We start from the raw sequence: 16,363 nt of genomic DNA on the forward strand, positions 1-16,363 counted from the left end.
TTGGAATCTAGGGGCTGGTCCTCTACACTTACAGGCTGGCTCGTCAGCTTCACTGCTGACCAAACGTCACCACCAGCTAAATCGTTACCCAGAAGGAGGTCTACAGCAGTTCTTGGGAATTCTGATCACACCCCTATTTCAACTGGTCCAGATACCAGCTCACAATTTATAATGATCCTATGCAAGGGCACCGCTTCTGTCCCTTTTCCTATGCCTCTCAAAGCCACCTCTCCAGTCTTCCGCCCAAAACCCATTACCGTACTGCGAATCAATGACAGCTCAGCTCCCGTGTCTCTCCAGATCCGCACTGGAACTGGTGTGTCTCCCTCTTTCACAGACACAGTTCCTTCTGAAATACATTTCTCAGACCCCTCTCATATTCTGTCTACCTGGTGCTTTCTCGTCGATTTACTGACCACCACAATACATCCTGTAGGGACTGCTGCTTTCCATTTTCCTGTCTCCTTCCTCAGAGAAAGGCACTTAGATGCAATATGACCCACCTTTCCACAATTAAAACAGGTCAAGTCAGGACCTCTCCTGCCGTCTTGCCTTTCCTCCTCCTTAATTTTACCACTAGCTCCCGGCGGGACCTCTGCCTCATCTGGCGGGCTTTCTCTACCATTCCCACGGTCTCTCTGGTAACTTTTATTCGAGGAAAACTTTGTCTTGTGGGTTAGGGCATATTCATCTGTGAACCTAGCAAATTCGGAGTTGGACTTATTCGGCTTCTCATTCAAATACATCCGGATATCATCCGAAACACAACCTTTAAATTCCTCAATCAGAATTAACTCCCTGAGACGCCAAAAATCTTCTTCCACTATTTCTGCTGCACACCAACGATACAAGAGCACACCCTTCTCATAGGCAAACTCTGCATACGTCTGATTCCACCCTTTCTTTAAATTTCTGAACTTTTGTCTATACGCTTCAGGTACCAATTCGTAGGTCTGAAGAATGGCCTCCTTTACTTTCTCATAATTCTCAGACTCCTCCTCTTCCATGGACAACACCGCATATGCCCATTGTGCCTTCCCTTTTAACACAATTTGTAACAACGCCACCCACTGTTCTTAGGGCCACTTCTGACTCACTGCCACCTTTTCAAAATGCAAGAAATAACTATCAACATCCATTTCCTCAAACAGAGTTACTAACCTAAACTCCCGACTAACATTAAACCGCTCCTCTTGGTCTGGCCCTTGATCTCTTCGCTTTTGCCTTAACTTCTCCATTTCCAAGTCATGTTGCCTCTGTTTCTCTTTCTCCTCATACTCCCTCTCCTTCTCGGCTCTCTCCTTCTCTTTCTCGGCCCTTTGCTTCTCCTTTTCAGCTGCTTCCAGCTGTTTCAACTTAATTTCATGCTCCCTTTCTTTCACAGCTCTTTCCTGCTCCTTCTTCACCTCTAATTCCTTTAGCTGGAGCGCATGCTCCCTTTGCTTCTCGGCTCTTTCCTTCTCCCTTTTCACCTCTAACTCCTTTAGCTGGAGCACATGTTCCCATTGCTTTTTGGCTCTTTCTTTTTCCTTTTCAGCTGCTTCCAGCTGTCTTAACTTAATTTCATGTTCCAACCTTAATTTCTGCAACTCTAACTGAGCCGTCCCACTAGCTGGTACCTTTTCAGGGATATTTTCCAATACCTCAGCTGAAAACACATTCTTCACAATATAATACTGAGTTATGGCCCTCCGCACCTCCCGCTTTTTCATTGACAACCTCACCTCTGCAAGGTTTAGTCCTTTCGCAATATTTATCAAGTCCGACTTTGTGGCCGCCTCTAGTGCCTCCAGAGTCGGGTTTTCTATAAATTCGGCAATGTCCATCTTTGCTGGTTTCCCATCTGGTTTCCCGCGCAAACAGATCCACGTTTGGACTTAAAAGCCCGATTCACTGGCCCTCCAATTTGGTATCAAATCTCGAGACGAGGCCCCCACTTTATTACGAACCCCGTAACTGGGTCACTTACCAACAAAGATAGAGAGGTCCGTTGAAGTCTGATGATATGATTTTTAACAGTATTTATTAGTAAAAATACACAAAAGTAATGTCAATGTAAATATACAGATAATATACGTCGACAATACTAAATCTAAAAGTGCGGGTATAATAATAATCAATAAGAAATAACTATCGTTGTCTAGGGGAAAATGTTATTGTCCAACGGAAATATAAAAGTCACTCAGTTCATGCAGGCTGCAGCCTTTGGGGACCGCTGGGTTTCAATGGTTGGAGAGAGAGAGAGATTTGGAGAAAAACTTGCCGATTCCTTTTATGATTTCGATCCGTTGGATTCTTGTTGGGGTGGCCATTCACTTGTGGCCTCTCCTTTAGCTAAGCTGTTCTTCCGTGGTGAGCCCGCCAATCCCAGGCAAGGGAAGGACGCACACGAGTCCCCACCGGCTGTCGCTATTAAACGCTGTCACTGGATTTCCAGCGTTTCTCCTGGTGCGTCTGAAGGGGTTGTTCTCCAGACCTTCTTTTATCCTTACTCACGGGGTCTCAGATGCCAATCAGGTTGGGATGATGCCATCCCTCAGAGTCGCAGCACATTCGTAACAGTTCGTAACAAATTGGGGCCTCGTCTCGAGATTTGATTACCAAATTAGGGGGCCAGTGAATCGGGATAAAAGTCCCTTATCTGATCTGGTTGTGAGATTAACCAGATGGGAAACCAGCAGAGATGGACATTGTCAAATTTTTAAAAGACCCGACTTCAGGGGCATTAGAGGTTGCCAGGAAGGCTGAATTGGTGAATGTTGTGAAACTATTAGATCTCCCAGAGGTGAAATCATCGATGAGAAAGGTGGATATACAGAGAGAAATAGCTATGCATTATGTATCCAAGGGTGTGTTCACACCAGATGTACTGGACCTGTTCCCTGAGAGGAAACCAGCTGAGGGGGAGGTTCAGTTAGAGATAGAAAAATTAAGGTTGGTTGAGAAGGAGAAGAAGAGGCAGCATGAACTTCAGATAAGGCAACTGGAAGCAGAGAGAGAAGCTGCAGGGCGAAGAGGGGATGCTGAGTGGCAAAGGGAGGAAGCTGAAAGGAGGAGAGAGGAAGCTGAAAGGCAGATGGAGGAAAGGGAGAAAGAGAGGCAGCATGCGCTGGAAATAGAGAAGTACAGCAGGAAGAGACCCGGTGGCAGACCCAAATGAGGGGTTCAAGATTAGTTGGGAGATCCAGTTAGTACCTCCATTCGAGGAGATGGATGTTGATTAGTTCTTCCTCCATTTTGAGAAAGTGGCTGTGAATCAGAACTGGCCTGAGAGAAAATGGGCTGTTCTGTTACAGAGCGTACTTAGGGGGAAGGCTCAGCAAGCTCATTTGGCAGTGTCCATGGATGAGTCTAAGGATTATGAGGAAGTAAAAAGGGCTCTACTGAGGAGTTACGAGTTGGTGCCAGAGGCATACCGGCAGAAGTTCTGGAACTTGAGAAAGCCATGGAACCACACGTATTTAGAGTTTGCCCGTGCGATGCAAATGTATTGTGAGCATTGGTACGCATTGGGGTTGATGAAGATTATGATAAACTGTTACATTTAATACTGATGGAGCAATTTAAAAGTTGTATCCCTGAGAGTATGAAGACGTACTTGGACGAGAAGGAGACAGAGACTCTGTCTGCGACTGCCAAGTTAGCAGACGAGTATGCTTTAACCCACAAGTCAAAGTTTTCCTCAAACAAGAGCTACCAGAGAGGCAGTAGGGACGATAGAGAAAGCCCACCAGCTAAGGCAGAGAATAAGCCGGGAGCTGGTGGAAAAGGTGAGGAGGAGGAAAAGCAGGCTGGCAGGAAGGTTCCTAGCTTTACCCGTTATAATTATGGGAAAGCTGGTCATATAGCACCTAAGTGCTTTGCTCCGAAGAAGGAGATGGGAAAAGGGAAAACAGCAATCCCTACAGGTTGCATTGAGTCGGTCAGCAGATCGATGAGGAAGGCAAAGGTAGATAGAGCACAAGAGGGGCGTGAGAAGTTTATCTCGGAAGGGACGGTGTCTGTGAAGAAAGGATAAACCCTAGTTCCAGTGCGGATCTGGAGAGATACTGGAGCTGGTCAGTCATTGATTTTAAGGAAGGTATTAGATTTTGATTCCCAGACCCAGACTGGGGAGGCTGTGTTAAGAGGTATCGGAAAAGGGACCGAGGCCGTACCTTTGCACAGGGTGTTTCTGAAATGTGACCTGGTATCTGGACCAGTCGAAATAGGGGTGAGGTCGAAACTACCGACGGACGGCGTGGACGTCCTACTTGGTAACAATCTAGCAGGTGGTGACGTGTGTTCAGCAGTGAAACTGACAAGCAAGCCTGTGAGTGCTGAGGACCCACCCATAGATTCCAAGATTTATCCTGCATGCGCAATCACTCGCAGCATGTCTAGAAAAGCGGCTGAGAAAGGAGCCAGTTTAAATGAGTCTAGTGTTGATTTGGTGGAGATGTTTTTACCGACCCTGTACCAAGAGGGGTTAGAGGGTGGTAAAACGGAGGATAGAGGGGTGAAAGAAAGTAAAGGAGAGGAGGTAGATCTACCGTTAGCCAGGAGGGAATTTATAAAGAAACAGATATGGCAGTTAGAAGGTCCAGGGTTGGACATAGATGATCTGTCTGGCTTGACAGAGCAGTTTGCTGTTGAAGAATTTAAATGTGTTCCCGATAATGATGTAAGAGCTGTCCTAGATGAAAAGGATGCCGCAACCTTGAGGGAGTCTGCTGGGTTAGCAGACGAAAGTGTTTTAACCCGCAGGGTTGAGTTTACTCCAAAGGGGAGTTGCCCAGACAGTAACTGGGAGGATTGGGGAACTTAGAATTTGAAAAGGGGACTGGTATTGAAAGTCTGGAAGAGGTAGATGTCCCATTTGCATGTGTTCAGGGTGTGAAGGGTATGGATGCACAGGGTACTGAACCTAGTATTGAAACTCAGGAAAAGTCTGAGGTATCTGATTTAGTTGAAAAGGAATGCAGTTCTTTTGGGTCAGATGGACTTGGTTCAGTGAAGAAAGGGTTAACCTTGGTACCAGTGGAAAGGGAGAATTCTCCATTTTTTGTGTTAGAAGGTGTGTTAAAAGTTAATGATGAGATGAAAGCTGGTGATGTGAATATTATTGAAGGAGAAGGGAAAGGGTTGTTCCTAAATTGAATAAAGAAAATTTAAAGTCTGGATTGGTTTTAGAAGGATTGGCAAAAGGGAAGGGACTGTTAACTGAACAATGGCTTGTGAACAAGGTGCCTGTGAATCAAATACAGTTTGTTTTGGAATTTAAAGATAGACAACTCGCTGATGTTATTCAAGTATGTGATTTGGAGAGGTAGAACTTGAATGTTGTTTTGAACAAGAGGGATCATCTGCCGCTGTTAAACTGAAAACAAATAGAATGGAAGATCCCGAAGATAAAATTAATGACTTGCTTAAAATTAACGAATTGTGTGGAAGTTCAGCAAATGGGCTTAGTTTGGAAAACATTGGTGATAAGATAACTCCTGTGAAAGGAGTCTGTGAAGGCCTATTCCACACTGGTGAGCAAGCTAACCACGTGAGAGTTAAGTGGAAAAGGGACAAAGGTTGACCAAATGCCACTTTGAATACCAGGATCTGGTTTTGAGGGAATTTAACAAAGCATGTGAAAGATAAAAACACCATGAAAGATTGACTGTTTGAATGTTAAGTTTAAAAGTAAAATGGAGATTAGTATTTGCACAAATTTCTGTAATGTACTACATTATGATCACACATGTATTGGTTCACACTTTGTAATATACACCTAAGCTAAGAACACAACCCCTTTAGTATTTTTTTTGTTAACATTAAAAAAGTAGGCGGTTATTAAGTTGGAGTCTGTTGTTACAGGAATTTGATATTAAAATACAACATGTAAAGGGGAGTGACAATGTTATTGCTGATTGTTTATATAGATGTTAATTTGAATGTGAATCTGTATTATTCTTGTAGTTAAGACAACTTCTGTATTTTGTAATTCAGTCATGTGCTTTATTAGTTAATTTTCCCCCTGTGAAAATTCCCAGAAGGATGGGGGTGTTATGAGTGATGAACAGACCTGATGGACAATGGGGCGAAGGGTTAACCATTCCCAACCCCACCTCCTGAGAACCATGTACTATTACTGTTGTTATGCTGACCATGAGAAAGAGAGACGAAAAACAGGCAAGAACATCTGCAACGGATAAGAGAGGGGGGGAAATTGCTGATTAACTGTATTATGAATTCTGCAAGGGTTATTTATCTTCTACTATTTTGCTCATAAACATTCCTCAGAGGACTGAAGGAGTGGCCTGATTTGATGGACACAGTCATTCAGAGTTGATGGATAGCTGAGACCCTGTTAGTAGGGATAAAAGACAGGTCTGGAGAGACACCCTCCAGACACGCCAGTGGACACTGATTGAGTGTTGGAACCCACAAGAAAGGTGGGGGCTTCGGAGACCGAACCAGGAGATCGGTCAGTAAAGCTCAGTGTTACAGCAGGGCCGGTGGGGACTTGTGTGTGTGTCCACTCATGCCACAGTGACGAATCCACCACAGAAGAACCGTCTGGCTGAAGACCAGAGGGGTCATAGCTGAATGACCACAATGATACAATGGATTAAGAAAGCAAAGGAAGGTTTGGCTGTTGTAGGTATTACATCTCGCTCTCTCTCTCTCTCTCCAACGATTACAACTCAACAAGCATAACTACCTCAGCACTCATGAACTCAACTAAACTTTATATTCTATGACAATTCATTTACCCCAGACATCGATAGAGTTTGTTTATTATTGATTATTATTATTATTCCCACACTTTTAGGTTTATTACTGCTACCTTGTGTTATACGTATATTTGCATTATTGATATGGTTTTGCTTATTTTTATTAATAAACACCTTTAGTTTGGTACCACCAGACTCCAACGGATACTTCTATCTCTGCTGGTCTGACACCCAGTTACGGGGTACGTAACAGGTGATAGAGGCAAATATATTAGAGGCTTTTAGGAGATGTTTGGACAGACATCTGGGTGTCAGGAAGGTGAAGGGATACGGACGTGGTTTCACAGGATGGATTAATGTTTGGGTGTTCTTGATTTGTTTTTTAGCTGGCTTGGCACAACATAGTGGGCCGAATGGCCTGTTTTTCTACTGTACTATTCTATGTTGTATGTTCTAAACAAAATGTACAAGGAAAAGAAATAAAATAGCAAAGATTTATTTATTATTTCATCAAGTGGAGACCCAATCTGTTCTCAATCAAAGTTGAAAATGCAAAGTAAATTTCAAAGTTCAAATTCAATTTACTATCAAAGTATGTACACTTGATGGACACTTTATAAGACCAGACATAGAAACAGAATTAGGCCATTTGGCCCATTGAGTCTGCTCTGCCATTTCATAATGGCTGATCCATTTCCCTCTTAGCACCAATCTCCTGCCTTCTCCCCGTGTCCCTTCAGGCCCCGAATAATCAAGAATCTATTAACCTCTGCCTTAAATATACATAATGACTTGGCCTCCAAAGTTGCCCGTGGCAACAAATTCCACAGACTCACCACTCATTATAAGGTACAAATATCTAATCAGCCAAGCATGTGGTAGCAACTCATTACACAAATGCACGCATACATGGTCAAGAGGTTCAGTTGTTGTTCAGATTAAACATCAGAATGGAGAAGAAATGAGATCTGAGTGACTTTGACTGTGGAAAGATTGTTGGTGCCAGGTGGAGCAGAGTATCTCAGAAACTGCTGATCTCCATTGTTATGGGGTTTTGATTTTGCTTTAGTTTAGAATAAAATATACCTTTTCAATATTATGGTTAACTTACTGTACATAGATATGGGGCATTTCAACTTTGTTTCCATAATATCATATTATATTTTGTATTTGTCTTTGCATGTAATTAATAAAAAAATTGAAAAAGGAACTGCTGATCTCCTGGCTCTTCATGCACAACATTGTCTAAAGGTTACAGAGAATGTGGCGAAAAACAAAGTACATCCAGTGAGCAGCAGCAGTTCTGAGGGCAAAAACACTTTGTTAATGAGAGAGGTCAGAGCAGAATGGCCAGGCTGACAGGAAGGCAGCAGTAGCTCAAATAACCGCACAATGCAGAGGAGCATCTCTGAATGCACAACACGTCAAACCTTGAAGTGGACGCTGTACTGCGGCAAAAGACTACATACCTGCACATACAAACAGTGGCCACTCCAATAGGTATTTAATAAATTGACAACTGAGTGTATGCTACCATATTCCATCCTGAGATTCATTTTTTGCAGCCGTTTACAACAGAAGAAAGAAATACAACAGGATCAACAAATAAAAATACAGCCGCAGAATTTGTCCTGGTGTCACTCGATTCCTCTCACTTTCTCTTTATTCTGTGCATTGCCGTGGGAACTGACATGGGCTCACAACAAGCCTGTCTCATTGTTGGAGATGTGGAGTGGAGTCCTGTTCCAGCCAATAAGGTGGAGTTTTGACTTCACAATCTACCTCAGCATGGCCCTGCACTTTATTGTCTAACTGTATTGTACTTTCTCTGTAAGTATAACACTTTATCAAGGATTAGCTTTATTTTCCATATACGTACATTAATATGGATTAGAAATTTACCAAGTTGTGTAGGTCAGGGTGTGACATGCAACAAAAAAAACCCCAAAATTCAATAATTACAAATAATAATGGTTTATATAAAAATTAAAGTTAGGTTAAAGGATTTATTTGCAATAAACTTTACATAACTACATAAGTACCAGTATGTATTTAGAATGTGGGGTGTTTTGGGTGCCCAGGGAGGGGTAGCACCTCTGGTGAAGGGGCTTGTTGTGTCCATTCCAGGGCAGCCCACTCATCTTTGGTCCTCACTGGATACTCAGCTCTCAACTGTGGTTCCAATGCATGTGACAGTGGCCATACCATGGTACACCGCTTCAACAGGCAGGCCAAACCATATCAGAGTAGCTGGCGGCCTCATACTCTGGTAAGATAGCCACATACCTGTGCAAGCATGTGGTCAGCTCTGGCGGACTGGGTGGGTGAGATCTACAATGAGGATGCAGAGCTGGGCTGTAAAGTGGCAGATGGAGTTCAACCTGGGAAAGTTTGAAGTAATTCACTTTGGAACATCAAACCTAAAGGCAGAATACAGGGTTGATGGTAGGATTCTTAGCAGTGTGGAGGAACTGAGGGATCTGGCGGGGTCCATGTCCTTAAAGTTACCATGGAAAATGGGGTGACTCGGTAGCATAGTGGTCAGCACAATGCTTTACACTACAGGCGGCCCAGGTTCAATTCCCTCCACTGCCTGTCAGGGGTTTGTACATTCTCCCCGGTTTTCCTCCAGGTGCTCAGGTTTCCTCCCACAATCCAAACATGTACCGGTTGGTAGGCAAATTGTCCCATGATTAGGCTAGGATTAAATCAAGGGATTTCTGGGTGGTGTGGCTCGAAGGGTTGATTCTGTGCTGTATCTCAATAAATCAATAAATAAAATGGTGGTGCTGGATAAGTAAAAACCAATCTAATGACTATATGGTGACACTAGCTGGTTCCCCCAGCACATTCATGGATGGTATAAACACGAACCACTCCTTTCACTGTACTTTTTGATGTACGTGTGATAAATAAATCTGAGTTTGAATCTCATTGAAACCTATCAAATATTGTAAGGCCTAGATAGACTGGAGGTGGAGAGGATGTTTCCTATGGCGGGCGAGTCTGGGATGGAGGACACAACCTCAGAAGAGAGGGACATCCATTTAGAACAGAGACAAGGAGGAATTTCTTTAGTCAGAGAGTGCCATAGACGGCTGTGGAGGCCAAGTCACTGGGTACAGTCGGCCCTGCTTATCCGTAGATTCCATATGCGCAGATTCAACCAACCGCGGATCGGGAAAACCTGGAAGTTCTCTCTCCAGCACTCGTTGCTTGAACATGTACAGGCTATTGTTTCTTGTCATTATTCCCTAAACAATAGAGTATAACAACTACTTACATAGCATTTACATTGTATTAAGTATTATAAGTAATCTAGAAATGACTTAAAAGTTCAGGCAGTCCCCGGGTTATGAATGAGTTCCATTTCTGAGTCTGTCTCAAAGGTGGATTTGAAGTTGGAACAGGTACATCCGGTATTATTTAGCGGCAGTTAGTCAAATGTTTTTCTTAGTATATAGTACATATTTTACCTTTCTATGCATATAAAACACTTAAGAAACATACGTATTTCAATAATTTAACCACTGCATTGCTTAGTAATAATTGGAGCTTTCATTGGGGCAGGGCCTTTCACATTCTCCATTAAAATTGTTCTGATCGTTGACCAACTGTAGCCTAACGCTTTTCCAATGGTTTCACCTCTTTCCGATTGCTTATTTACTTCTACTTTATTTTCAATCACGATCGTGATTATTTTTGTGAACAGAAACACTGCAGATTTAGAGCTGTGCCACCAGGTCCTGATGTCCATCGCACAGAGACAGGTTAAATAAAGTCCGGGATTCTGCTGGGTCCTAAAGACCACCGCACTGATCCATGTTAAATAAGGGACTTGAACATCCGTGAATTTTGGTATCCGCGGGGGGTCCCAGAACCAATCCCACGTGGATAAGGAGGGCTGACTGTATATTTAAAGCAGAGGTTGATAGATTCTTGATGAGTCAGGGTGTCAAAGGTTAGGGGGAGAAAGCAGGAGAATGGGGTTGAGAGGGATAATAAATCAGCCATGATGGAATGGTGGTGCATATTCGATGGGCCAAATAGCCTAATTCTTAAAATGAAATGGTCATTTGAATCTCATCCTGCCTGAACCACCAGAGAGTGACAGACAGACAGACATACTTTATTGATCCCGAGGGAAATTGGGTTTCGTTACAGCTGCACCAACCAAGAATAGTGAAGAAATATAGCAATATAAAACCATAAATAATTAAATAATAATAAGTTAATCATGCCAGGACCAGCCTATTGGCTCAGGGTGTCTGACACTCCGAGGGAGGAGTTGTAAAGTTTGATGGCCACAGGCAGGAATGACTTCCTATGATGCTCAGTGTTACATCTCGGTGGAATGAGTCTCTGGCTGAATGTACTCCTGTGCCTAACCAGTACATTATGGAGTGGATGGGAGTCATTGTCCAAGATGGCATGCAACTTGGACAGCATCCTCTTTTCAGACACCACCGTCAGAGAGTCCAGTTCCACCCCTACAACATCACTGGCCTTACAAATGAGTTTGTTGATTCTGTTGGTGTCTGCTACCCTCAGCCTGCTGCCCCAGCACACAACAGCAAACATGATAGCACTGACCACCACAGACTCGTATAACATCCTCAGCATCGTCCGGCAGATGTTAAAGGACCTCAGTCTCCTCAGGAAATAGAGACGGCTCCGACCCTTCTTGTAGACAGCCTCAGTGTTCTTTGACCAGTCCAGTTTATTGTCAATTTGTATCCCCAGGTATTTGTAATCCTCCACTATGTCCACATTACCAAAATAATAGCAAAATACCAAAATAAAAAGCTTTAGTGAGCAAATACTCACCCGTATTTTTCCGCTAGCTCTTTCGCTTGTTTCTCCTCTACCTCCCTCTGATCGGATAAATCTGCTTTGTTCCCGATTAGCACCACATCAGGATTCTCACAGTATGCATTTGCTTGGAGCTGACCTGAATAAAAGCAGCAGTAAAAATGTCAATAACTCAAGAAACCTGGAGGTGGCAGTAAAGAGCCTGAGATGCTTTGAAGCAGGAAGCTCAAGCCTCAGTAGCTGTAAGTTTAAAAAGCAACCCACGCATATTGCCGGAGGAACTCAGCAGGTTTCAGTCGACGTTTTAGCCCTTCTTCAGGACTGGAAAGGAAGGGGAAGATGCCAGAATAAAAAGGAGGGGGGAGAGGAAGGTGGATAGCTAGAAGGTGATAGGTGAAGCCAGTTGGGTGGGAAAGGTAAGGGTCTGGAGAGGAAGGAATATACTGGGAGTGGAGAGTGGACCATGGGAGAAAGGGAAGGAGGAGGGGCACCAGAACAGCTGATAGGCAGGAGAGGAGAAGGTAAGAGGTAAGGAGAGGGGCTGATGCAGAGTGGGGAATTGAAGAAGAGGGGAGGGGGAGGAGTTAAATTACCAGAAGCTGGAGACGTTGATGTGCAGGTTGGAGGCTACTCAGACAGAATATTTGTTGCTCCTCCAAGCTGATAGTGACCTCATGATGGTACAATACGACATATCAGAGTGGAAATGGGGACTGAAATCTTGTTTTTGGTGGATGGAGTAAAGGTGTTCGACCAAGCGATCCCCAATCTATGGTGGGTCTTACCCATGTAGAAACAGTACAAAAGTCCAGTGTCCATTTCCCTTCCTAGATGTTGCCTGACCTGCCGAGCCCCTCCAGCAACTTGTGTTTTGCTTCAGACTTCCAGTATCTTTTGCAGCCTCACAATAAATGTGCATCAGTGCATCTGCTTTTCACCATAGGATACAATTTCTGGAACTTCCAGTCTAATGGCAATTAGGTGGAAAGTGTTTTACAACATAAAAACATAAGAAAACAAAGACCATAAGATATAGGAGCAGAAGTACATCATTCGGCCCATCGAGTCTGCTCTGCCATTCAATCATGGGCTGATCCAATTCTTCCAATCATCCCCACTCCCCTGCCTTCACCCCATACCATTTGATACCCTGGCTAATCAAGAACCCATCTATCTCTGCCTGAAATACACCCAATGACTTGGCCTCCACAGCTGCTCATGGCAACAAATTCCACAGATTTACCACCCTCTGACTAAAGTAATTTCTTCTCATCTCTGTTCTAAATGGACATCCTTCAATCGTAAAGTTGTGCCCTCTTGTCCTGGGTTCCCCATACCATGGGAAATAAGTTTGCCATATCTAATCTGTTCAGGCCTTTTAACATTCAGAATGTTTCTACGAGATTCTCCCTCATTCTGCTGAACTCCAGGGAATACAGCCCAAGAGCTGCCAGATGTTCCTGATATGGTAACCTTCTCATTCCTGAAATTATTCTCAGGAATCTTCTCTAAACACTCTCCAATGTCAGTATACCCTTTCTAAAACAAGGAGCCCAAAACTGCACACAATACTCTAATTGTGGTCTCACGAATGCCTTACAGATCCTCAACATCACATCCCTGCTCTTATATGAAATGAATGCCAACATTGCATTTGCCTTCTTCACCACCGACTCAACCTGAAGGTTAACCTTTAGGGTAACGTGCACAAGGACTCCCAAGTCCCTTTGCATCTCTACATTTTGAATTCTCTCCCCATCTAAATAATAGTCTGCCCATTTATTTCTTTCACCAAAGTGCATGACCATACACTTTCCAACATTGTATTTCATTTGCCACTTCTTTACCCATTCCCCTAAACTCTCTGCAGGCTCTCTGTTTCCTCAACACGACCTGCTCCTCCACCTATCTTTGTGTCATTGGCAAATTTAGCCACAACTCCATTAATCCCATAGTCCAAATCATTGACATACATCGTAAAAAGCAGCAGTCCCAACACCGACCCTTATGGAACTGCACTGGTAACCAGCAGCCAGCCAGAAGAGGATTCCTTTATTCCCACTGTCAGTTTTCTGCCAACCAAACAATGCTCCACCCATGCTAGTAACTTCCCTGTAATTCCATGGGCTCTTATCTTGCTAAGCAGCCTCATGTGTAGCACCTTGTCAAAGGCCTTCTGAAAATCCAAGTACATCACATCTACTGCATCTCCTTTGTTTACCCTGCTTGTAATTTCCTCAAAAAATTACAGTAGGTTAGTCAGGTAGGATTTTCCTATCAGGAAACCATAGAACGATAGAACCACAGAATATTACGACACAGAAACAGGTCCTTCTGGCCAAACCATTTTTCTGCCCAGTCCCACTGACCTGCACCTAGACCATATCCCTCCAAACCCCTCTCATCCATACACCTGTCCAAGTTTTTCTTAAATGTCAAAAGTGAGCCCTCATTCACCACTTCATCTGGCAGCTCATTCCACACTTCCACCACTCTCTGTGTGAAGAAGCACCCCACCCCCCAATGGTCCATTTAAACTTTCCCCCCTTCATCCTTAACCCATGACCTCTGTTTTTTTTCTCCCCTAGCCTCAGTGGAAAAAGCCTGTTTGCATTCACTCTATCTATACCCATCATAATTTTATACACCTCTATCAAATCACCCCTCATTCTCCTACGCTCCAGGGAATAAAGTCCTAACCTATTCAACCTTTCTCTGTAACTCAGTTTCTCAAGTCCCGGCAACATCCTTATAAATCTTCTCTGCACTCTTTCAACCTTATTAATATCCTTCCTATAATTAGGTGACCAGAACTGCACACAATACTCCAAATTTGGTCTCACCAATGCCTTATGCAACCTCACCATTACATTCCAACTCTTACACTCAATACTTTGATTTATAAAGGCCAATGTACCAAAAGTATCCTGCTAGTATCCCTTTCCAGTCCACTTTGGCCAGTTTCCCTCTCATGCCATTTTAATTTCCTTTATTCCACTAAAATACCGACACATTGGAATTTAGTTTCTCCTTCTCAAATTTCAAAGTGAACTCGATCATATTGTGAACACTTTGATCATATTGTGGGACAGGAGTGGGCCATTCGACCCATCAAGTCTGCCCCACTATTCAACGCAATTAGGTTTGATCTGATCTCCACTTCATCTCCTTTCCTGTGTTACAGCTGTCAATTTGAGCATTAGAACATTACAGCACAGTACAGCGCCTTTGGCCCACATAGTTTTGACAACCTTTGAGCTATTTCAAGATCTTTTTAATCCATCCCTTCCACAAAACCCTCCATGTGCCTATCTAAGAGTTTCTTTAATTTCCCTAATGTATCTGCCTCTACCACCACCCCTGTCAGGGTATTCCATACATCCACCACTCTCTGGGAAAAGAAAACTTACTTCCGGCACCCTCCCCATTATAGTATCCTTAAAATTATGCTCTCTCCTATCAGCCATTTCTGCCTGGGAAAAGGGATTGTCTATCCACTAGATCTATCATCTTGTACACCTCTATCAAGTCATCTGTCATCTTCCTTCACTTCATGAAAAAAACCTTTATACTTTATACTTTACTTTATTGTCACCAAACAATTGATACTAGAGTGTACAATCATCACAGTGATATTTGATTCTGTGCTTCGTGCTCCCTGAAGTACAAATCAAAGTAAATATAATATAATAAAAATTTTAATTATAAATCATAATTAGAAAGTGGAAAAGGGAAAGTAAGGTAGTGCAAATCAGGTCTGGATACTTGGAAGGTACAGCCCAGATCCGGGTCAGGACCCGTTCAGCAGTCTTATCACAGTTGGAAAGAAGCTGTTCCCAAATCTGGCCGTACAAATTTTCATGCTCCTGAACCATCTCCCAGAGGGAAGAGGGACAAAAATATATATTATATATATAATTATAATATAGAATATATATAATTAATATATACCTTACAGCATAATACAGGCCCTTCAGATCAAATTGTTGTTCTGATCTTCCCCAATCTTTCTAAAAATGCTGCAGCACTTAAAGAACTTGTCTTCTCAACCTCTCTCAAACTTGGCCTGCCCTCAGACCAGGAATGGAGACATTTTGTTTGTACAGTTGCAAAAGGTCTATCTGGCTTGATTAGCATCTTCGGAGGAGGATACTGCCCCACCTGATCTTGCTTTGCATCTAACTTCAGTGTTACACGGCTGACTCAGTGCCCTTGAGGAGACTGCATGCTGGTTCTAAGCACTGCCTTGACAGGCTTACCAGCATTCCAACAACTAAATAATAAATACTATGTCAGCTATTTCTCTGGCTTTGTCTGCAGTACCCAGGACATATGTAGTCAGGTTTATTATCACCGGCATGTGATGTGAAATTTGTTAACTTAGCAGCAGCAGTTCCATGCAATGCATAATCAAGCAAAGAGTGAAAAAAACCAATAACTAAAATAAAATATAATAATAAATGAACAAGTAAATTAATTACATATATTGAATAGATTATTTGAAAATGTGTAAAAACAGAAATATTGTATATTAAAAAAAGTGCTCAAAGCTTCAATGTCCATTTAGGAATTGGATGGCAGAGGGGAGGAAGCTGTTCCTGAATTGCTGAGTGTGTGCCTTCAGGCTCACCCATGGTACAAGATTTCCACGTGTTCAAAGTAAATTTTTATTATCAAAGTTCATATATGTCATCATATACTATCTTGATATTCCTTATCTTGTAGCCATTCACAGTAAAGAAATACAATAGAATTAATAAAAACTACACTCAAAGACTGACAATGTATGTGCAAAAGACTAACAGTGCAAATATGAATAAGTAAATAAATAATACTGAGAACAA

At 42.8% G+C, this 16,363-nt stretch overlaps 1 protein-coding gene across 2 annotated transcripts in view; it reads right to left on the reverse strand.

Moving 5' to 3' along the window:
- Nucleotides 1–16,363, reverse strand: part of rab27b (RAB27B, member RAS oncogene family) — a 117,315-nt gene that overhangs the window by 5,992 nt on the left and 94,960 nt on the right. For both annotated transcript variants that reach the window (XM_059989712.1, XM_059989711.1), the window contains exon 5: nt 11,535–11,658. In XM_059989712.1, coding sequence (XP_059845695.1) covers nt 11,535–11,658 — 124 coding nt within the window. The remainder of the gene's footprint in view (nt 1–11,534; nt 11,659–16,363) is intronic.

Source organism: Hypanus sabinus, chromosome 14 (genome assembly GCF_030144855.1).
Source record: "Hypanus sabinus isolate sHypSab1 chromosome 14, sHypSab1.hap1, whole genome shotgun sequence".
Taxonomy (NCBI): domain Eukaryota; kingdom Metazoa; phylum Chordata; class Chondrichthyes; order Myliobatiformes; family Dasyatidae; genus Hypanus; species Hypanus sabinus.